This window comes from Nicotiana sylvestris, chromosome 3 (assembly GCF_000393655.2).
Source record: "Nicotiana sylvestris chromosome 3, ASM39365v2, whole genome shotgun sequence".
Lineage (NCBI taxonomy): Eukaryota > Viridiplantae > Streptophyta > Magnoliopsida > Solanales > Solanaceae > Nicotiana > Nicotiana sylvestris.
The window spans coordinates 138,600,781-138,625,675 of NC_091059.1; the positions used below are offsets into that span (position 1 = coordinate 138,600,781).

General features: G+C 42.1%; 1 protein-coding gene across 1 annotated transcript; it reads right to left on the reverse strand.

Annotated features, from left to right (window-relative positions):
- Window positions 1–1,001: 1,001 nt before the first annotated feature.
- Window positions 1,002–23,969, reverse strand: LOC138888079 (uncharacterized). The gene is made up of 8 exons (XM_070169885.1): window positions 23,520–23,969; window positions 22,625–22,979; window positions 22,317–22,550; window positions 20,598–21,080; window positions 19,658–20,464; window positions 2,083–2,276; window positions 1,646–1,823; window positions 1,002–1,153 (listed from the first exon to the last, which is right to left on the reverse strand). Exons 1-8 carry the CDS (start codon window positions 23,967–23,969, stop codon window positions 1,002–1,004), a joined length of 2,853 nt encoding a protein of 950 aa, XP_070025986.1.
- Window positions 23,970–24,895: the final 926 nt, after the last annotated feature.

The following is a 24,895-nucleotide window of genomic DNA, read 5'->3' on the forward strand; positions in this document are numbered from 1 at the left end:
ACCACAAAGATAATGCCTCCAAATCTTAACACGTGAACAATGGCAGCCAACTCCAAATCATGAACGGGATAGTTCTTCTCATGGGGCTTTAACTGACGAGAAGCATAAGTAATCACTCTACCCTCCTGCATCAACACACATCCAATACCAACTCTCGAAGCATCACAATACACTATATATGAACCTGAAGCTCATGGCAAAACTAACACTTGAGCTATGGTCAAGGCAGTCTTGAGCTTCTGAAAGCTCGTCTCACACTCATCCGACCACCTGAATGGAGCACCCTTTTGAGTCAATTTGGTCAAGGGTGATTCTATAGATGAAAATCCCTGAACGAACCGACGGTAATAACCCTCCAAACCAAGAAAGCTACGAATCTCTATGGCTGAGGATGGTCTGGGCCAACTCTGAACCACTTCTATCTTCTTCGGATCAACCTAAATACCCTCACTAGACACCACGTGCCCTATGAAAGCCATTGAACTAAGCCAAAACACACATTTGGAGAACTTTGCATAAAGTTTCTCCCCTCTCAATCTCTGCAAGACAACTCTCAAATGCTCCGCGTGCTCCTCCTGACTCTGTGAGTACACCAGAATATCATCAATGAAAACAATAACAAACGAGTCGAGATAAGGCCGAAACACGCAATTCATCAAATGCATGAACGTTGCGGGGGCATTGGTCAGCCCAAAAGACATAATAAGGAACTTATAATGACCATATCAGATTCTGAAAGTTGTCTTACGAATATCCGAGTCCTTGATCTTTAGCTGGTGATACCCTAAAAGGAGATCAATCTTGGAGAACACTCTCGCTCCTTGAAGCTGGTCAAATAAATCATCGATACAAGGAAAATGATACTTGTTCTTGATTGTAACTTTTTTCAACTGCCTGTAATCAATGCACATCCTCATCATGCCATTCTTCTTCTTCACTAATAGAACAGGTGCACTACAAGGTGACACACTAGGCCGAATAAACCCCTTATCCATGAGCTCCTAAAGCTGCTCCTTCAACTTCGTTGGTTCCATATTATACAGTGGAATAGAAATGGGCTGAGTTCCCTTCACCAGATCAATACCAAAATCAATATCCTTGTCTGGTGGCATGCCCGGCAGGTCTACAGGAAACACATTGGGAAAATCCCTCACTACAAGATTAGAATCAATACTAAAAGTCTTTGTACTGACATCCCTCACAAAGGCTAAGTATGAAAGACAACCTTTCCCAACCATCCACTGGGCCTTCAAGAATGAAATAATCCTGCTGGGGACAAAATCAGTCGAACCTCGACACTCAATCCATGGCACACCCGGCATAGACAACATCACAGTCTTAGCATGTCAGTCTAGAATAACACAACACAGAGATAGACAATCCATGCCTAATATCACATCGAAGTCCACAATACAAAGCAATAAAAGGTCCACTCAGGTCTCCAGACCCCCAATAGTCACCACTCACGATCGGTACACATGATCCACAATAATAGTATCACCCACCGGAGTAGATACATGAATAAATGAAACAAGAGACTCACGAGGCGTATCCAAATAACGAGCAAAATATGATGACATATATGAAAAAGTGGAACCAGGATCAAATAACACAGAGAAATTTCTATGGTAGACTAAGATAGTACCTGTAATCACAACATCTAAAGCAATAACATCGGGTCTAGCTGGGAATGTATAGAAACGGGCCTGACCACCAGCTGATAGATCTCCCCATCTAGGGCGACCCCTAGTTGTCTGTCCTTCACCTCTCGCTGGGTGGGTGGGTGGTGAAGTAACTAGTGCTGAAGTCGATGGCTGACTTCTCTGCTAAGATTAACCCTAAGATGACAAGGACACTGCCTTCACATGCGACCCAACTCTCCACACTCATAACAACTCCCTGGTGCTGGAGACGGGGACTAAAGGGAACCCCTAGCACTGGGATGACTAGCAAAAGGACCTGGCATAGAAGAGCCCTGAACTGATAGAGCACGGGACGAACTCAGGGCTAGAAGGGCACTAAGTGATGAATGGGCCTGCTAAGAACTGTGAGAACCATGGCCCGATGATGCCCCATGATAACCTGGTGAGCTGACTGAGCATGCCTGAATGGACAGCCCCTGCCGTGCTGAAACTGACCCCCATGAGGAGTACCACTAAATCCACCCTGACCATGAGGCATCTTGGCCCCCCTCTCAATCCTCTCCTGACCCCGAACCATCTCAATCTGTCGAGCGATTTCAACAACCTCATCAAAGGTAGCACCAGATACACTCTCTGGTCATAAGCAACCAAAGCTGAAAACCGAGGCCATCTATAAATCTCCTAATCCTCTCTCGATCTATGGGAACCAACCAGATCGCATGACGAGCTAACTCAGAGAATCGCATCTCATACCGTGTAACAGATTTATCACCCTGCCAAAACTGCTTGAACTGACTGCGTAGCTCCTCTCGGCGAGACTCAGATACAAACTTCTCCAGTAAGGGAATGGAGAACTGCTACCAAGAAAGGGGCATTGCGCCAATCGGCCTACACCTCTCGTATGCCTCCCACCAATTGAGTGCAACACCTAAGAACTGAAAAGTGGTGAACGAGACCCCACTAGTCTCCAGAATACCTTCGGTCTGAAGCATCCTCTGACACTTATCCAAGAAACCATGGGTATCCTCGCCCTCTACGCCTGTCACGACCCAAATTTCTCACCTTCGGGAGTCGTGATGGAGCTTACTAATGTGATCTAGGAAATCCAAACCCTTAACTACTTACTTCATTATTCAACTACTCTTTTTAACAAATGTAAGGCGATAACAGGAAAACAATGGAACTTTAAATAATTAAGTGGAGGATAACAATTTAATATATGAAATCTACGTCTATTACAATTACTTAAGTCTCATCACCCAAAACCTGGTGTCATAGTGTCACAGACGGTCTAAGATTTACTACATACAAAGTCTGAAGAAAAAATAATACACTGTTTATGAATAAAAGGAAAATGAAATAGGAATTAGGGATAGAGGGAGGCGCTAGGGCCTGCGGACACCTACAGGTCTACCTTGGATCTCCATGTGGACTGAAGGTAGCCTCCACACTATGGTCCGAAAGCTACTCCGGGATCTACACACAGTGCAGAGTGTTGTATCAGCACAACCGACCCCATGTGCTGGTAAATGTCTAGCCTAACCTCGGCGAAGTAGTGACGAGGCTAGGACCAGACTACCAAATAAACCTATGCAGTTCAAATATATATATATATATAGCAGAAAAGAAATATAGAAATAACTAGTCAATATTGGAGGGGGAGCATGTTGTGGGGGGGATACAGTTACGAATAGAAAGGCAGCAAGTACGGAAAGAATTAACATAATTTGGATATCAACAAAGAATCAGAAATCAACAAATGCACGGCATCACCCTTCGTGCTTTTACTCTCATCCTCATCAAAGCAGTTATGTAATAAAAGTGTGCACGACATCACCCTTCATGCTTTTACTCTCGTCCTCACCAAAGCAATCATATAATAAAAATGTGCATGACATCACCCTTCATGATTTTACTCTCTTTCCTCACCATGTAATCAATAAAATTGGCACGGAATGGTACATCGTACGGCACATCATCACCCTTCGTGCTTTACACTCTTTCCTCACAATAACAAACAATGCACGACATCACCCTTCGTGCTTTAACACTCTTCCTAACCCAAACAATAATCACAAACAATGGGGGGGGCAAGGGAATAAGAAAGATTATGATGGGAATCCCAGCAAGGGAACACCAATTTAACAAATAAGTCTAGGCAAGGGAGCAGCATCAATAATCTCAACATCCCGGCAAGGGAGATAACCAAGTAAACAACTATATCCCAGCAAGGGAACAATTTAATGACTTCTTTTTCTTATTCACTTTTACTTCACAACTCACTTTACCACTTGAGCCAATGCTCCAAAGTGTTCAATCAACTCATATACTTTCACAATTCGTGATATCACTTGAGCCAATGCTCCTCGATGCTCAAAGGTCAAAATTCCTCCCACAAACTTTTCACAACAAATGGAAATCATCACCAAGGCATGAATGATACAACGAAATCAAGATATTCACAATTTAAAGACTCACGGTCGTGCTAGACACCAACGTATAGATACTCGTTACCATGCCTATACGTCGTACTCCACAATTACCACATAGCAAATAAGACTCAACTCCTAATCCCTCAAGATAAGGTTAGACCTAACACTTACCTCGATGCCACACACACAATTCACGATTCAATTATAGCTTTACCTCTTGATTCCACCACCAATTCGCTCGTATCTAGTCACAAGTTACTTAATTACATCAATAAATGCTAAATGAATCAATTTGAATGCATGAAAATTAGTTTTCTAAAGTTTTACCCAAAAAGTCAAAAATTGCCCCCGGGCCCACATGGTCAAAACCCAAGGTTCGAACCAAAACCTGGTTACCATTCCTCCACGAACCCAAATATATAATTTGTTTTGAAATCGGACCTCAAATTGAGGTCCAAAACCTCAATTTTTGATAACCTAGGTTCTACCCAAAACACCCCATTTCCCCCATGAAAATAATTGATTTGAAGTTGAAATTATGTTAAAAGATGTTAAGGAGTGACGAAAAGGAGTTAGAAATCACTTACCAATGTTTTGGAGAAGAAAGGTTGTTTGAAAAAAATCGCCTCTTATGTTTTTGGGGTTTTCAAAAATGAAAATAACTGAAAATCCCGTCTATTTATACCCTTCTCAGACCCCTTGTGCGGACCGCACAAAATGGACTACGGCCGCACAGTCCTTCCTGAGGATACTGCAGTCTAGTGCCCCTGTACGGACCGCACAAAGTCGACTGCGGCCGCACAACCCTTCACCACGCACCGCACAAGGTCGACCGCGGACCGCATTGGCCCCTTCCGCGGTTGCACAAGTTTTCTTGCGAACCGCACTAGCGGGTTCAGAGACCTGCAACTTCTGGTTTTAAGCCTAAGACATCCCAGAACCTACCTGAAACTCACCTGAGCCCTCGAAACTCCAAACCAAGTGTGCATACTAACTCAAAAACATCATATGGACCTACTCATGCGATCACATCATCAAAATAACATGAAAAATCATGAATTAAACCTCAAAACTCTACATTTTCATCAAGAACTCTCAAAGTTCACAACTATTCAACTGGAAGTCCAACTCACGTCAAATAAACTCCGTTTTTCACCAAACTGTACAATTATCTTTCAAATACTATGACAAGTTTGTACCGAGCTCCGGAACCAAAATACGGGCCCGATAACAATGGTTTCAAAAATTAATTCTTTTCTTTATTTTTTAGATAATTCAGTAAAACAATTTCTTTCAAAACTTTATTTCTAAGGCTTAGGACCTCGGAATTCATTTCCGGGCATACGCCCAAGTCCCATATTTTACTACGGACCTTCCAGGATCGTTGGAACACGGATCTTGGTCTGTTTGCTAAAATTATTGACCAAAGTCAACCATAATCAAATTTTTAACTCTAAAATTTCTATTTTTCATATTTTCACATAGAATGCTTTCCGGATATAGGTCCGGACCATGCATGCAAATCAAGGTGGGGTAAAAGGGAGGTTTTTTGGGCCTCAGAACACTGAATGCACTTGCAATACAAGTGATGACCTTTTGGGTCATCACAACACCATTGAAAGTCGGAGGCTGAAGTTTACCAAACCTCTCCAATCTGCGTTGTTCGTCCTCTGGCATAACAGGAGCTACAAAGTCCTGAGCAGCTGCAACCGGTAGGGCTGGAGGTACCCCAAGTGTCTGAAGTCCCTTCACGACCTGCTCAGATGTGCAAGCGACGGGAGTCTAAGTGCCTCCCCGGCATGAAAAGTAGTTGCGGCTGTAATAACTGAGACCGCCTGAGCTAGGCTAGTGCACATTGATAAAATCTGGGCCAGGGCCTCCTGAAGGCCTGGAATCATAATAGCACAGCCGATGCTTGAGTTTTTACTGCTGGAGCGTCCACAACTAGGACCTGATCATGAACTAGGGCAGTTGGTGGATCTGCAGGTGCTGCCCTAGCTGTTGTGCGGGCTACACCCCTGCCCCTACCACGGCTTGGACCACGTCCTCGGCCCCTAGTGTCCTTAGCTGATGGTATTGGCGGTCATCCATCCTGACCGGTAGCACATGTCCTCACCATCTGTGAGATAATAGAATAACAGAAGTTTAGTACTAGGATCAACAGATTTGCACGATAAGAATTCAAGATTATGAAGTTTTCCTAAAGGTTCTGTAGCCACCCGAGGATAAATACAGACATCTTCGTACCAATCCGCGAGACTCTACTAAACCTCTCATGACTCGTGAGACCTATGTAACCTAGGCTCTGATACCAACTTGTCACGACCCTAAAACGGACCAGATCGTGATGACGCCTATCGTGAAACTAGGCTAGCCGACACAAACTGCAAAACCAACCAAACATTTATAATAAGTCATTTAAAGCCATTAATTAGTTGAGATCCCATAATTTAAGTTAAAACAAACAGTGCGAAAACATAACACAGCCCGTTATCGGGGTGTCACCAGTCATGAACAACTACAACTCGTCTCGGAATAAGAAAAAAAACAATATAGTCTGAATGATAAATGCTAATACAAAGCTGAATAAGATAGGAAGAAGAAGCACTGTGCTGTGAACGCCAAACAACTACATAGTTAACTCCGGAGATCTGCTAGAAGGCTAATCAGCACTCGCTATCGCGACCCGAGACTCCTGGATCTACACACAAGGTACAGGGAGTAATGTGAGTACGTCAACTCAATAAGTAATAAAAGTAAAGGCAGTTGAGCAGTAAGAAAACACGTAAGCCACGTCATAACACTACAACAAAATAGTATAAGTCCAGAATAATGCAGTAAAGCAATAAAACTCGTGAAAATAACATAGTTCAGTAAAAACCTTTTAAAACGTCTTTCATTAGTTTCAAACGAGTGATGAAAATAGTGAATAAAAGATTAGAAAAATAAACAACCCCTCAGGAAAATATGTAACACAACCGCCCCTCGGGTAAAATATCAATAGAACCAGCCCCTCGGGCTATCTCATAATCACTCGTAATCATCCCCTCAAGCAACAACATGAAACAACAACAACCCCTCAAGCAGTATCACATCTCACATTGGGTACCTGCGCTCACTGGGGGTGTTCAGACTCCGGAGGGGCACCTACAACCCAAGAGCTATAACAAGCTATCTCGTGGCATAATCAAACAGGCCTTCGGCCTCATAACAAGCCACCTCGTTGCATAACCAATCAGGCCCTTGGCCTCATAATCATGAATCAGTACAACCTGCCATGGCGCGTAGCCCGATCCCATAATATCCTCACAACACAGGCCCTCGACCTCTAGTCAGAAATCTCTCAAGCCACTCAGGCAATAGTAAAACATGATGCTCAGCCAAAAATATCATTTTTAAAATATCAAAATGGAGTAAATATGGCTGAGTTGTAAAAATAATAGAATACAACACGACTGAGTACAAATGTGAAGTCAAAACAGTGCAGATAAATCTTCTAAGGGTCCAAAACAGTTGGCACGAAGCCTAAATATGACATTCAGCCCAAAACATGGTAATACTTTCCAAAACAAAATGATATCAAATACTTTTCAATCAAATACGTGACTTAACAGTCATACGGGACGGACTAAGGCACAATCCCCAACGGTGCACGACCCCACGCTCATCATCTAGAGTGTGCGTCACCTCAAAGTAGCACAACAACATTTACAATCATTACTTACCTCAATCCAGTCCAACTCTAGCCCGCGATGCCTTGCCTATCGACTTGGCCTCCGAATGCTCCAAATCTAGCCAAAATCAGATTCATTCCATCAATATATGATAAGGGAATAAGGCCCACTCGAAAATAACCAATTTACATCAAAAATCTCAAAATTGGCCAAACCCGACCCCCGGGCCCATGTGCCGGATTCCGATAAAAATCATATAACTAGAATCCTTACACTCTCATTAGTTCATACATATCAAATACATAAAAATCCGACCACAAATGACCTCTCAAATCCCTAAATCAAGGTCTCCAATTTCAAGCCCTAACTCCCCAAATTTTAACCATAAATTTCCATAGATTCCATGTCTAATCAGTGAAATAACTCCATAAAAACGAGTTTTAGTTTCAAGAATCTTACATCCACAAGTTCCCTTGAATTCCCTCTTCAAAATCTCTAAAAAAGCTCTCAATCCGAATTAGAAATGGTGAAACAAAGCTGAAAATCACGAAGGAAACCTTATATAGGTTCTGGCCCAGGGATTCTGCACCTGCGGCCCTTTTTCCGCTTCTGTGGTCAACCAACAACTTCTGCAGTTTTCACTTAAGTCCCTCAGGGCCGCATCTGCGTCCAGGAACCGCACATGCGGTTCTGCAGATGCGCCCAGTGCACCGCATCTGCGGCCAAGCTCCAACTGGCCAAACTCTACTTCTGCGGCTTCCTCTATGCATCTGCGGTATCTCACCTGCGGTCCCTAATCTGCAGGTGCGGGAAAAACAGGAGCAGAAAATTTTGCAGCAGCATTCAAGCTCCAACTCTTACGTCAACCATCCAAATCCACCTCGAGGCCCTCGGGAACCTCAACCAAACACGCCAACAAGTTATATAACGCTATTCAAACTTGTTCCAACCCTCGAAATACTCCAAACATTGCCGGAACACCAAATCACCCTTGGATTCAAGCGTGTGAATTTTCAAAACTTTCAAATTCCGCTTTCGATCAAAAAGTCTATCAAACCTCGTCCGAAAGACTTGAAATTTTGTACACATGTCACAAATGACACAACAGACCTACTCCAACTTCCGAAATTTCATTCCGACCCCTATATCAAAATCTCCACTATCAACCGAAAAATGACAAAATTCCAATTTCGCCAATTCAAGCCTAAATCTACCCCGGACCTCCAAAACTCATTCCGATTATGCTCCTAAGTCCCAAATCACCTCCCGAAGCTATCCGAATCATAAAAAACAAAATTCCGGGATCGTTTACTCACAAATCAACTTCCGGTTGACTTTTCCAACTAAAAGGCCAATTTAAGAGACTAAGTGTCTCATTTCTCTACAAAACCATTCCGAACCCAAACTAACCGACACGATGCGATAAAATACAGCTGGACAACATATAAAGAAGCATAAATGGAGGAAACGAAGTGGTAACTCATGAAACGATCGGCTGGGTCGTTACTATAACTTACTTCAAAATTCTAATAATATTAGTTTACGCAGATTTGTAATTTTTTATTTTGTTTCAAAGCTCTAATTATTATGGTATTGTAATTGATTTCAAATCCTAAATATTAAGCACTAAGGACCTTCGTGCTTTTAATATAGTATAGATATAGATATAGATTAGAAAGTACTTAGTTTTTACTAATGTGACTTTTTATTAACTTGTCAATTGTCCTAATATTTTGTCACTATCGTTTTTCAATATAATATAGATACATATTTTTTACTCTAAAAATATTTTTAGTTTTTAAACTTATGTTATACTATTCAAAATTCTTTAATTGTATAAATGTATCAATAAATATTTTGAGTATAATTTACGTACCTTTTGTTATATTTAATTGATTTAAAGTATAAATAACCTAATATTACATTTATCCCCCTCTTTTCGTATATTCTATTTTACTATAACATTTTATTTGTTTTTTATTAAATAATATAATATTTTTTACTAAATTATAATTTTTAATTCATCAAAACTACAAAGAGATAAGCCTTATCTTATCTATTAATATCCTAGTAATATTTTTGTATTTTTCAATATGGAATTATGAATTTTATTTATTATATAAATTTTAAGTTACTATATACTATATTTTTACGCTATTTAAAAAATTTCTTTATATTCTTTTCTTGTAATAAATTTTTTTATGTACTTTTATTCTTCTATTCTATTGCTTAGATTCAAACTTATCAAAAATATTTTTGAGTATGTTTATTTATTATTTTTAATTTATTTTTTAAATTAGTTCAAAGTATAAATTCTCTCACACTATCTCTAGTTTCTCTCTTTCTGTATTACAGTAATAGTTTCCCCTATTATAAATTTTATATAACCTTTAATCCAATAATAGAAAAAATAAATAAAAGTGCATAGGCCCATACTTTATTCTTTACCAAAATCTCAAAGTATATTTTTCACATTTGGAGTTTTATTTTCTGATTCAAAAGCTTGGATAAGATTTTATTTATTTTAGTTTTCAAATTTGATTTAACAAAATAAATATGTAGAAGATACATAGAACAAAATAAATATGTGAGATGAGGGTTGAGATAGGGTTTATATGTGTGATAGGGTGTATTGCGGGCATTAGATTCATTAAATTGTAGCTATTATGGTCGAAAGATGTTATTATGGGTAAACGACTTAAGTGGCGGGCTGTGTGATCTTCGTATGGGTGCATGATAATTTTTGTTACTGTGCGTTGTGATTGATGCGGTGTTCGTATGTTAGAATCAGGTCTTGTAGAGAAATTTGGATGTTGAAATTTGGTTCTAAGGCTTATTGACAAAATAAAAGGGAGGATTTCCAATCTGGCTCGAGCTTCTGTGCTTACGTGGGTTGTGGTGGCATGGCTAGGTGCACGAGGTTTTAAACAGTAATTTTGGACAACTCCGAAGCGGCTCATGTCACGTTCGAGGACGAATTTATATTTAAGTGGGGAGAATGTAACGATCCAATCAGTCATTTTGAGATCCAGCGTGTCATTCGACGGTTTGAGGTCTTGAGCGGCTTCACTTCATGTTTTATGACTTGTACGTGTGGTCAGAATAGTATTTGGCAAAGTACGGAGTTGATTCGAAAGGAAAATTCTAAATTGGAAGCTTAAAGTTGGAAGAGTTGACCAAGGTATGACTTTTGAGTAAATGACATTGGAATCGAGATTCGAAGGCTCCAATAGGTTCGTATGATGATTTCAGACTTGGGCGTATGTTCGGGTTGTGTATCGGGTGGCCCGAGAGCATTTTGGCGCTTATTATGGAAATTTGGCATTTTGAAAGATTTAAATTTTCTAAGTTTGGCTTGAAGTGGATTTTTATGTTATCGATGTCCGTTTAGGGTTCCGAGCCTTGGAATAGGTTGGTATCATGATTTGTGACTTGTACGTAAAGTTTGGCGTCATTCTGGAATGGTTTTATATGATTCGGATAAGTTTGTATAAGGTATTGGGACTTGTTAGTGTGATTGAACGAGGACCCAGGGGCCTCGGGTGTGATTCGGGGTGGTTGCGGACCAAGTTGGAATGTTTTGATATTGCTGGTTTCTGGTGTTCTTGGTAAGCATCACGATCGCAGTTGAAGGGACACGATCGCAAAGAGATGCTGGAGTTGGGGAGGAATTTGTGCATTGCGAATGCGACAAGGCCCCTGGAGCTGAGGCAGAGGTGCTCTACACGAATGCGACTGGGCATCGCGAACACGATGAAGGAAGGGGAGTTGGGCCTGGAGGCGCTAAGCCATCACGAACGTGGCTCAAGGACCGAGAACGTGAAGGAGTGAGATGTGGAGGCATAGCAAATGCGGGAAAGCCACCGCGAACGGAAAGTAGGATTTTTGGGCAGTTGGGCTTTTAGCCTTGTCACGACCCTAAAATTGACCCGACCGTGATGACGCCTATCATGAAACTTGGCCAGCCAGCACAAACCCAAAACCAACCAGAAAATCATAAGAAGTCATGTGAAGCCATTAATTAACTAAAATCCCATAATATAAGTTTAAATAAGCAGTACAGAAATATAACACAAGCCCGACATCAAGGTGTCACCAGTCATGAGCATCTACTACAACTGTTCTGATGACGTCAAGGCCAACATAGACGGGAAAATCACAAAAATACACTAAGGAAGAATAAAGGAAGGAGAAAAGCAGGGTTGCGATCGTCAGGCAGCTACGTTGCTATCTCCGATGAACCTGCAACTGAGTAATCAACACCCGTCACCGGGTTCAGAAATACCTGAATCTACACACAATGTGCAGGGAGTAATGTGAGTACGCCAACTCAGTAAGTAATAAAAGTAAATAAAGACTGAGTAGTAAGAAAACACATAATCCATGTCATAACACCACAGTGAGTACAATGTGTTTCCAAGCAGTATATAAATCAAATCATTTCGTTCAAAATCAAGCTTAGTTTCAATAAAACCTTTTCTTTTAGAAACATCTTTCAATAGTTTCAAACGAGTGATAAAACAGTGAGTAAAATGATAGAACGTAAACAGCCCCTCACACAAAAGCAAGTACCATAAACTGCCCCTCGGGCATAATACCAAAAGAACCAGCCCCTCGGGCTACCTCACAATCACTCGTAATCAGCCCCTCGGGCATAACATGAATCAAGAACCGCCCCTCGGGTAAAATATGGATTAAGGACAGCCCCTCGGGCAACAATATGAATAAACAGTAGCCCTTTGGGCTACATCACATCACTCGCACTGGGTACCCGCGCTCATTGAGGGTGTACAGACTCCGGAGGGGCTCCTACAGCCCAAGCGCTATAACAAGCCATCTCGTGGCATAATCAAACAGGACCTCAGCCTCATAATAGTAAGACACCTCGTGGCATAAATCAATAAGGCCCTTGGCCTCATAATATCATAAATCAGTAACAACCTACTGCAGCGTGTAGCCCGATCCCATAATATCCTCACAACACAGGCCCTCGGCCTCACTCAGTTAGAAACCTCTCAAGCCACTCGGGCAACAGTAAAACAGGAAGCTCAGCCCAAAAATATCATTTAAAATATCAAAATAGTGTAAATATGGCTTGGTTGTGAAATCAGTAAAACACAGCATGACTGAGCACAAATATTAAGTCAAAATAGTGAGGAATAGTAGTAAAAAGCCCCTAAGGGTCCAAAATAGATGGCACGAGGCCTAAATATGGCATTCAGCCCAAAACATAGTAGTACTTTCCAGAACACATTGATATCAAACAATTTTTAATCAAATACGAGACTTAATAGTCATACGGGACGGACCAAGTCATGTTCCCCAACGGTGCACGACCCCACGCTCATCATCTAACGTGTGTGCCACCTCAAAGTCGCACAACGATGTGAAATCTGGGGTTTCATACCCTCAGAACAACATTTACAATCATTACTTACCTCAATCCGGTCCAAACTCTAGCCCGCAATACCTTTGCCTCTCGACTCGCCCTCCTAATGCTCCAAATCTAACCAAAATCAGTATCATACCATTAATACGCGCTAAAGGAACAATTCCCAAGCGAAAATAATCAAATTAACTCAAAAATCTCGAAATCAGCCAAACCCGATCCCCAGGCCCACATCTCGGATTTCAATAAAAATCACATCACTAGAGTCCTAATCCTCCCACGAGGCTATGCATACCATGAACATTAAATTAGACCCCAAATGGCCCCTCAAATCTCCAATGGAAACTCTCCAATACCAAGCCCTAATTCTCCAATTTTAACCCTAAATTCCATTAATTTCAAGCCTAATCAGTAAAATAATGCCATGGAATCGAGTATTGGGTTCAAAAATCTTACCTCCAAGCGTTATCCCTTGAATCCCTCTTCAAATCCTTCCAAAAAGCTCTCAAGCCGTCTCAATAAATGGTGGAACAAGGCTAAAAATCGCGAAGGAAAGCTTATATAGTTTCTGTCCAGGTATTTCCTCACATTTGGACAAAATACCGCACCAGTGGACCGCATCTGCGGTTTTCACGTAAGGGCCAATTCTGCATCTGCGATTAGAACCTCGCACCTGTGGCCCCGCAGGTTCGCTAGAAACTCCACACCTGCGATACAAATCCAAATGACCAAAACCGCTTCTGCGACCTCCTCCACACATCTGTGACACCTCTTCTGCGACACCGCACCTGCGGTCCCCAATCTGCAGGTGCGGTTTTGACAGGAACAGCAGCTGAAGCTGCTCAACTTTAATTTCCAAACTCCCTATCGACCTTCTGAATCCATCTCGAGGCCCTAGGGACCTCAACCAAAAATACGGACAAGTCATATACCACTATTCAAACTTGTACTAATCCTCAGAACACTCAAAACAACACTAAAACACCAAATCACCGTTGGATTCGAGCCTAAGGATTCCAAAACTTCTGAATTTCCCAATCAATCAAAAAGTCTATCAAACTTCATCCGAATGACATGAAATTTTGCACACACGTCCAAAATGACACAACGGACTTACTCCAATTTCTGGAATTCCATTCTGACCCCAATATCACAATTTCCACTACCAACTGGAAAATGCCAAAATTTCAATTTCGCCAATTCAAACCTAAATTTACCACGGGCTTCCAAATCACATTCCGGACGTGCTCCCAAGTCCAAAATCACCTATCAGAGCTAACCAAATCATATAAATTCAAATCTGAGATCGAATACTAAAAAGTCAAATCTTGGTCAAACCTTTTAAATTTTAATCTTCAAGCTGAGAATCATTCTTCCATATCTGTTCCATTTAACCTGAAAAAACCAAAACTGACAATTTACATAAGTCATAATATATCATACGGGGCTAGCCATGCCCAAGAACTGGAGAACGAAGTGCAAATGCTCAAAACGACCGGTCGGGTCGTTACATCCTCCCCCACTTAAATATATGTTCGTCCTCGAACGTGTCTAGAGTTGTTTCAAAAACCATCAAATCGCTGTATAACCTTACCATGCACATACCCGGGGGTGATCCTATGTCACCCTATCCCAAATAGGTCTGATAACGCAACATGACTGAAATTTCGCAATCCAACCAAGCCCATGAACTTTAGAACCAAATTTCAACTTCCGAAATTATCCATAAGATCAGAACCTCGCGTCTATACATTGAATAGGTCTGAACACGCTGTATCGAGCCATAACTGCAATTCAAGATGAAATCACATGATATACCACACAACTCAAACTCTCATAACGATAACTTCTAATCATAGCAGTTGCTCACAACAACAAAATACTGGTAATAAACCTCTTATTAAACAAAACCTCATTCCAACACTTTCGTATACTGCCAATGATGAAAGAAACACACAAGAAGTCATAACCATTCCTCAGATCCACCATTCATGAAACTCCCTCTCCTTTAGCAAGGACCATAGTAATTTCTAAGCTGAATCCCTATATTATCCTTCCAACATGCTGAAATCGAATCTGATAGTATTCATTCTAGATCTCAATAACCTCATCTCATCCAAAATGACTACTCTAGTGACATGACACTTTGATACAATCTAGATCCACAACTCGTGTGATCTGCGCACCAATAAGCAACAACCCAAATGTACTTAAATCATGGAATAATGACTCAAATGAGAGAGTCATACCGCAAGCTCACCAGTACCACCACCACACAATGTTGAGAACCCATCACACATTGTAGAACCAGAACACACGAATCTAACCAGAAGGATCATATCTCCACATAACTTCGCTGTAATGCGCGACCCTATCCAAACATCGGTCCACATGAAACATCTCAAGTCACTATGCCCTAAATCCACAACCACGCACAAATTGATGTCTAGTACCAAGAGAAAATCATCATAACCACGGCAAAGCAATGAAATAACACCACACAAATCCTAAAGGAAACAATCGATACGCCATCCACCAAACAATACCTAATACTCTTTTCGCTCGAATCCCACAACGAGACCCCAATAAACTCGCACCATATCTGCCTATAAGCAATCAATCATAAAGCCTCGCAACACGGAAATGTAACTCATAGATCACCCCAGAACATTAATAAGCTCAATAACAATCGAATCAACACATCCTCGGAGTCAATAAGCCGACTCAATGCAGAACACACATCCATATAGGCCTACCAATGAACCCCATATCAAGGAGTCCCTGAAGCTGCTCCTTCAACTCTTTTAACTTTGCCAGTGCCATACGATACGATGCCCGATACCAAATAAATACCAAAATCAACAACCTTGTTCAGTGATATGCGCGGCAGCAGGAAACACATCCGAAAAATCCCTCACCACCAAAACTGAGTCAATGGTAGGAGTCTCTGCACTAACATCCCTCACAAAGGCCAAATAAGAAAGACAACCTTTCCCAACCATCCGCTGGGTTTTCAAAACATGAAACCACCCTACTGGAAACATATTTCGTCAAACATCGCCACTCAATCAGTGGCATCCCCGGCATAGCAAACATTTCCATCTTAGCATTACAGTCCAAAATAGCACGACATGGAGACAACCGATCCATACCCATTATCACATAAAAATCCACCATGATAAGCAACAAAGGACCCACTCGGGCCTCTAAACCCCGAATCATTGCTACACAAGACCGATATACGCAGTCCACAACCATGACATAATGTGTTTATGAGAACTCCTAGTCTCCAAATCCATAAAGCACACAAATCACCATATATGATCCCAACTCCACCGTCTGAATATATAATACACCTATAATACCCAATCATTGCACGAGGGATACTCTTATAATTCTTCTGTGCCACCAAGCAAACTCAAATATCAACAGTCGATCAAACAAGAGAGTGTCACAATACCAATGAAGTATCATTAACTTAATCACATTGCCCTTTCTAAAATGTATACCCTTATCAAGCCACACCAATTAGTAATATAATTTGCCTAATCATCTGAACTGCCTGTACTTCATAAGAACTTATGTCCTCCCTTCCAGAACTGAATAGTGACCTTACACATGCAAATTGCAACCCTACACAACATACCGTGTATACAATGCCCCTACTATGATAAATATAAGAATTTCATAATTCATTTTGGGTCACAAGCAACTACGTACTCAACTGTCACGCCCCAAAAACCGAGGGGCGTGACCGGCGCATGACCAGGTAGCCCCCAGCCAAGCGGACCTGGGTGCCTTTCCTATTCCACGTGATACCCTGCCTTTCCATTACCCATTAACCAAGTGAAATAGCCATTTATAAATTTAAACTCATTCTTACGATATTTACATAACATACATAGTTACTTAGCGTGGTTTACAAATTATACTACCCAAAATACGTAAGTACATAACCCACATTTCCTTTCTACGGAGCCTCTAGAGATACAAAAGAGTGTTACAATACTTGTCGGTAACAAGGCTCCGGCTATACCTTACGCAAATACCAAAATAAAATTTTCGGGAGGATATGCGGCATGAGCCACACAGGGCCATGAGAGGAAAGGGGCTCACCAATTCAGCTGACGGGAGGTGAAGGAGTGCTACTGTCGGTGGGCTGGAGTACCTATTATGGAACCACCTACAATCATAACATGAATGTAGCGCCCCTGGCAAAAAGGACGTCAAAACATTTGAATTGTACTGGTATGTATGAACAAACTTTACCCCAAGTAAAATCAAGAAATACACAGATAACAAACAGTAATAGAATCAACAATTAAATGCACATGAAAGGAAAAACCAAAGCCAAACAAACTCCACAATCTCTCTTTTTCCCCTTTCAACATTATTTCATCACATCAATGATTTCACAACTTTCACATATTTTTATTTCTATAGTGATTTCGATCACTTTTCCACCCTTATTACCTCGGCCACCCTTATCACCACAACCTACACCTTATAACTTCGTGTTGCGGCGCGCAACCCGATCCTACCGGACAATCATATTTCACCCGACAACAACAACAATTCACAAAGAATTTTCATAAACGTCAATCCATTTCCATCATATGCAACAGCCCGTATACAACTTAAGTCACAACGATAATTGCCCGCGACAAGTCACGTATGATATTACCACAGTTGTTTCATTTGCATCAATTACAATTTCTTTCCATCATTTGTTACACATCTCTTACCACATAAACACATTCACACACTCACTTGGTTTGTTGCCATTTACTTACACAATTATATCGGGAGACTTAACCAACAACATTCAAGGCATATTAATCACAAGAATTCGCAAATAGTCCGCATAAGTAACACATACCAATTACTCGTACACCAAACAAGGTGACTTTACAAAGGTTAAAGTTAGCAATACATACCTAGAGTCGAATTTCCCCTTTTTTTTCTTCTATTTCCAATTCACCAACAACCTAGTACCGTCAATCTAGTTCACAAGTTAACACATATAACTTAGAATTGAAGTTCACAAACTCAGCTCGAACTTACTTAGGTTATCAACCCATCTTTTGCAAATCTTTAGTTCTACCTAATTCCTCTTACTAGATTCTAGGTTTTAAAAGACATGCATGTGTATCTCAACTTCCATTTTCAAGAATTAACGCATGAGAATCCCCCTTTTTTGTTTAAATCTGAAAATAATGAAAAAGGGTTGGGGATTTTACCTGCAAGAACGGAGATGAAGACAATTACTTGAAATTCCCCGGCCCGAGTGACTTTGAAGAAACAAATTGATGAAGGTAGGACTTTATCTCTCAAGAATGCTCTTTTCCCTCTCTCTAGTTTTGTTCAGAAAATATGTTAAAATACGGGGTTGAGGTGTTTTATTGAAGAAGGGGTCGAGTTTAAAATTTAGAAAAATAGGAGCCCGAGTTAGGTATGCGATCGCACTTTGCGATCGCAGAGTGGAAATGCGGTCCGCAGAATGAACCGCAAAAGTGCTCCCAAAATCTAAACACACTGCCTGGGTATGTGGCAGAAATGCGGTCCGCATACCCATTATGCGGTCGCATAGTGCACCGTAGAACTGTACCTCACAAAATCCCAAGGGAAATATGCGACGACTATGCGGTCCGCATATCCGTTATGCGATCGCATATTAGACTTCATATTTAACATCCAATTCGACCAACACACTGACTCACTTTGCGGCGATTATGCGGTCCGCATATCTATTATGCGACCGCATTCTAGACCACAGAATTGCATTTCCTGGAAAACATTTTTTTCTTGACTTTTTATAACATAGATCAGTACCAAAAGGGTTCGAACTGCGGCTCACTTAATTTTACACATTCCCAACATATATTCGGGACTTGGCACCATGAGCTACCCAGTTTTTAGTACAAGTTTTCACGGGGCCTTACATCCTCCCCCACTTAAAATCATTCGTCCTCGAATGAGGATTTTGGAAATCAGTTGGTTTTGAAAACATGATATGCAAACTCCCAATTTTTGAATTTTTTTTTGCCAGAGTTCCCTTTGTAATTAGACTTATCTACCTGTCAAAGAGCCCCCAAAACATTATTTTCAAGCACCATTACTCTATCCCTATTATCCCTACAACTGGTATACAATTCATTACCTCAACACCTGCACATAATTTGGCCACTTCAATGAGTTCCATACAGTTCAACCACTCCAATACACTATACGTATTCCAATTAATCATTACCAATCTACACTGCCTTTAATCATTCACTTATCACATGAGTTCTTACAAAACTTTCATTTACCAAAAAGGGGCTTGCACATGAATCAATTAATCACAACACATATAACTCTTGCACAACTTGAGGAGTTACAATAGTAAAGCATTTAGGGAAAAATATGGGGTGTCTTTGCACCAGATTGAACACAACATCAGTTTACATAGAGACAAGAGTTCGCACGACCACTACTATACTTGTTCAAACAGATGGGGATATTTTTCTTTCATTTCACTTTCCGCTTCCCACGTGGCTTCCTCGACTTGTTGACTTTTCCATAGCACTTTAACTGAAGAAACTTCCTTGTTTCTCAATTTGCGGACTTGCCTATCAAGAATAGCGACCGGAATTTCTTCATATGATAACTCTTCATTGAACTCGATAGCCTCGATTGGCACGATGGTGGATGGGTCTCCAACCACTTTCTTTAACATAGACACATGGAACACCGGGTGCACTAATGACATTTCAGGGGGCAATTCCAGTCTATAGGCCACCTGTCCTATCCTTTGAGTGACCCGATACGGCCCGACATATCTAGGACTCAACTTTCCTTTCTTCCCAAATCGCATTATAGGAGATACCCTCAAGAACACCCAATCATCTACTTGGAATTCCAATTTTCTACGACGAATGTCCGCATAAGATTTCTGGAGACTCTGAGCAGCTTTAAGCCTTTCCTGAATGATTTTAACTTTTTCCATAGCCTGGTGCACGAGATCTGGCCCTAACAATTCTGCTTCACCGACTTCGAACCATCCAATCGAAGACCTACATCTCCTCCCATACAATGCCTCAAATGGGGCCATCTGAATGCTAACATGAAAGCTATTATTGTAAGCAAATTCTATAAGTGGCAAGTGATCATCCCAATTACCTTTGAAATCCAAGACACAAGCCCGTAACATATCTTTAAGCGTCTGAATAGTCTGCTCCGTTTGACCATCAGTCTGCGGATGGAAAGCCGTGCTGAGATTCACCTGAGTACCCAAACCTTGCTGAAATTTCTTCCAAAAATTAGCTGTGAACTGGGCCCCTCGATCTGAGATAATAGAAAGTGGAGTGCCATGAAGCCTTACTATTTCCTTGATATACAATTGAGCATATTGTTCTGTAGTATCCGTGGACTTGACTGGCAAGAAGTGAGCTGATTTGGTGAGTCGATCCACTATTACCCAAATTTAATCGAACTTGCGCTGAGTGCGAGGTAACCCTACCACGAAATCCATGTTGATCATCTCCCATTTCCACATTGGTATTTCCATAAGCTGAGTTAACCCACCGGCTACTGGTGCTCAGCTTTACTTGCTGACAATTCAAAAATTTAGATACAAAGTCCGCCACACCCCTCTTCATACCGCTCCACCAATAAATTTCCTTGAGGTCACGGTACATTTTTGTAGAACCTGGGTGCACAGAATAACTGGAATTATGAGCCTCCGCCATTACCCTCCCCCGAAGATTATCCACATTTGGAACACATAGCTTATCTTGACATCGTAATACACCATCCTCACCACCGAGTGAAAATGTCGAAGACTTGTTATTCAAAACTGCCTCCTTCATCTGTGCTAATGCTGGATCAATGTGCTGCTTTTCCTTGACTTCCGCTACCAGTGACGATTCTGCTCCATTACGCACCGTAACCTTCCCCTTGTCTAAGGTTGAAATACGAACCCCCAGACTAGCCAATTGATAAACCTCCTGAGCCAAAGGCCTCTAATCCGCTCCCAAATGAGCCGAACTACCCATGGACTTCCGACTGAGAGCGTCGGCCACCACATTCGCCTTCCCTCGATGGTATAAAATATCCATATCATAATCCTTGATCAATTCTAACCACCGCCGCTGCCTTAAATTCAACTCCTTCTGCTTGAACAAATATTGGAGACTCTTGTGGTCTGAGAACACATCCATATGGATCCCATAAAGATAATGTCTCCATATTTTCAAGGAAAATACAACTGCCGCAAGCTTCAGATCATGCATCGGATAATTCTTCTCGTGATTCTTGAGTTGCCTTGAAGCATACGCTATAACCTTCCCATGTTGCATCAACACACACCCAAAACCGACCCTGGAGGCATAGCAATAAACCACAAATCCTTCTGTGCCTTCCGGCAAGGTCAATATCAGCGCCGAGGTCAATATCGACTTCAATTGCTGAAAACTTTTCTCACAAGCGTCGGACCATTGGAACTTAACTACTTTCTGCGTCAACTTAGTCAAAGGGGAGGCGAGGGTAGAGAATCCCTGCACAAACCTCCGATAATACCCCGCTAAACCTAAGAAGCTACGAATCTCCGTCGGGGTCGTGGGTCTAGGACAATCTTTTACTACTGCAATCTTCTGGGGATCCTCCTGAATCCCTTCACTAGAAACAACATGGCCCAGAAAGGTAACGGACTCCAACCAAAATTCACATTTTTAAAATTTAGCATACAACTGGTGCTGATAAAGGGTCTGCAGAATTGCCTTGAGGTGATCGGCATGATCCTCCCAGCTCCGCGAATAAACAAGGATGTCATCAATGAAAACAATCACAAAGGAGTCTAGAAATGGCTTGAAGACCCGATTCATAAGATCCATAAAAGTTGTCGGGGCGTTGGTTAGCCCAAAAGACATGACCAAGAATACAATGTGACCATAACGAGTTCTGAAAGCGGTCTTAGGAATATCCTGTTCTCTGATCTTCAATTGGTGATACCTGGATCATAGATTAATTTTGGAAAAGAACCTCGCACCTTGCAATTGGTCGAACAAATCATCTATCCGAGGCAAAGGATATTTATTCTTGATGGTGACCTTGTTAAGCTGCCGATAATCAATACACATCCGGAGTGACCCATCCTTCTTTCTGACAAAAAGAACCGGGGCACCCCACGGTGACACACTTGGCCGTATGAACCCCTTTTCTAATAAATCCTTCAGCTGTTCCTTTAACTCCCTTAACTCCGTTGGCGCCATTCTGTATGGTGGAATAGATATCGGCCGCGTATCTGGCAATACATCAATCCCGAAATCAATCTCCCTATCTGGTGGGATCCCTGGAAGCTCGTCCGGAAACACTTCAAGAAACGCATTCACGACTGGCACAGACTCGGGGACAGACACTTCTGAAGTGGTGTCTGCCACCCGGACCAAATGTAGATACACCCCTTCCTAATCATCTTTGAAGCCTTAAGGTAGGAAATAAACCTACCTTTCAGCACCACACCATTTCCCTTCCACTCAATAACCGAATCATTAGGGAACTCAAGCCTCATGACTCTCGTTCGGCAGTCAAGTTTAGCAAAGCACGAATAGAGCCAGTCCATTCCCATAATCACATCAAAATCCACCATTTCAAGCTCAATAAGATCGGTCGTGGTCGCACGACCACACATGACAACACAATTCCTATAAACTCGTGTGGCTGTAATAGAATCACCAATCGGAGTCGATACAGAGAACGGCTCATGAAGCTGTTCGGGTTCTACCCCACAACTTGAAGCAATGAATGGAGTGACATAAGACAAAGAGGACCCCAGATCAATAAGAGCATAGCAATCAATGGCCTGAAAAGACAAGATACCTGTAGCAACATCTGGGGAGGCCTATGCACTCTAGAGACCACTCAAGGCGTAAAACCGGCTAGGTACACCTCTACCACGAGCTCCACCCCTAACTACATCGTGCCCTGCTGGGGTTGGAGGACGCACGGATGATGTGGCAGTTGAAGAATCGGATGACAAAGCAAATCCCCTACCCATGCCCTGACTGGGCGTACGACAGTCCTGCTGGATATAACCTCTCACCCCGCATCTATAACACATCGGAATATCCAAATAACAGGTCTCGGAATGGAAACTCCCACACTTGGGGCAAGAAGCCCTCCCCTGCTGCTGTGATCTCCCTCCTAGACGATCGAAATGATGGGGTCTCCTACTGTCTGAACCTGATCTCAAGTGACTGCTCTACTGATAACTGTGCATAGATGGTGGTGCGCTTGCTGAGGACTGGGCATATGACTGTTATGGCCCTGATGGCCCTCTCCCCGGAATTGGTCTCCCTGAGTGACCCGCTGATCGGGCCTTGCTGCTACTCTCCCTTTCTACCCGTATTTTCAACTTCCTAGCCTCTGTGGCCTGAGTGAACCCCACAATCTTCCTATAATTCATATCTGAGTGTAAGGCCGCTGTAGCAGCCTCATTCACCACCAAAGGACTAAGACCCTGAACAAATCGCCGAACTCGAGCATCCATGGTCGACACTAACTGAGGAGCATACTTGGACAACCTCTCAAACTCCATGTGGTACTCCCAAACACTCATACTGCCCTGCTTAAGGATCTCAAACTCTGTGGCATGGGCCGCCATTATCTCAGCAGGCAAGAAGTGGTCCATGAATGCATCTACAAACTCATCCCATCTAGACAGAAGTCTTCCCTCCGCACGGGAATCCTCCCACATGTCGAACCACGAATACGCTGCTCCCCTCAACCTGTATAAAGCCAACTCAACCCCTTCCGTCTCTGTAGCCTTCATCACTTGAAGGGTCTTATACATTTCATCAAGGAAATCCTGCGGATCGGCCTCTGGGTCTGTGCCCGTGAACTCCGGAGGGGCCAACCGCAAAAACTGGTTGACTCTGGAGCTGGTGGAATCTCCCTATCCGTTGGGGGGCACAAGGGCATCATGAGATCCCTAGGCCTGAGCGGCCACTAACTGGGTCAACATATGGATGGCTCCTCTAAGGTCCCCATCAGAAACCCCGGGACCGGAAGCTGGAATTGCATCAAGATCAGGAATATCAGCGGGAGGGATGGTAGCACCCTCTGTCGTAGCTGGAACAGGAATACTTGGATCTGGAATAGATGGGCCAGGAAGATTCAAGACCGGGGAGTCACTCTCACCCACGACATCAGGTACATGATTCATAGCCGCACTTGGGGTGGCATTGGCCCCGAGTCCGAGTCTAGCTCTCTTCTTAGGTGCCATTACTGAAAATTTGGAACAGAGAACGAGTTAGATGTAAATACTTCCACTTTTCACTTCACCACACGATATAGAGTAACAAAGAAGAAGTTAATTTCCTAAATGCCTATGTAGCTTCCAACTTATAGATGTGGTCGACAACACACCGATAAGAAGGACTCTACTAGACATGGCTCCGAGACATCCTAGGACACTTTAAAACCTTAGGCTCTGATACAAAGTTTGTCACGCCCCAAAAATCGAGGGGCGCGATCAGCGCTCGACCGGGTAGCCCCCAGCCAAGCGGACCTGGGTGCTTTTCCTATTCCTTGTGATACCCTGTGTTTCCATTACCCATTAACCAAGTGAAATAGCCATTTATAAATTTAAACACATTCTTACGAGATTTACATAACATACATAGTTACTTAGCATGGTTTACAAATTATACTGCCCAAAATACGTAAGTACATAACCCACATTTCGTGTCTACGGAGCCTCTATAGATACAAAAGAGT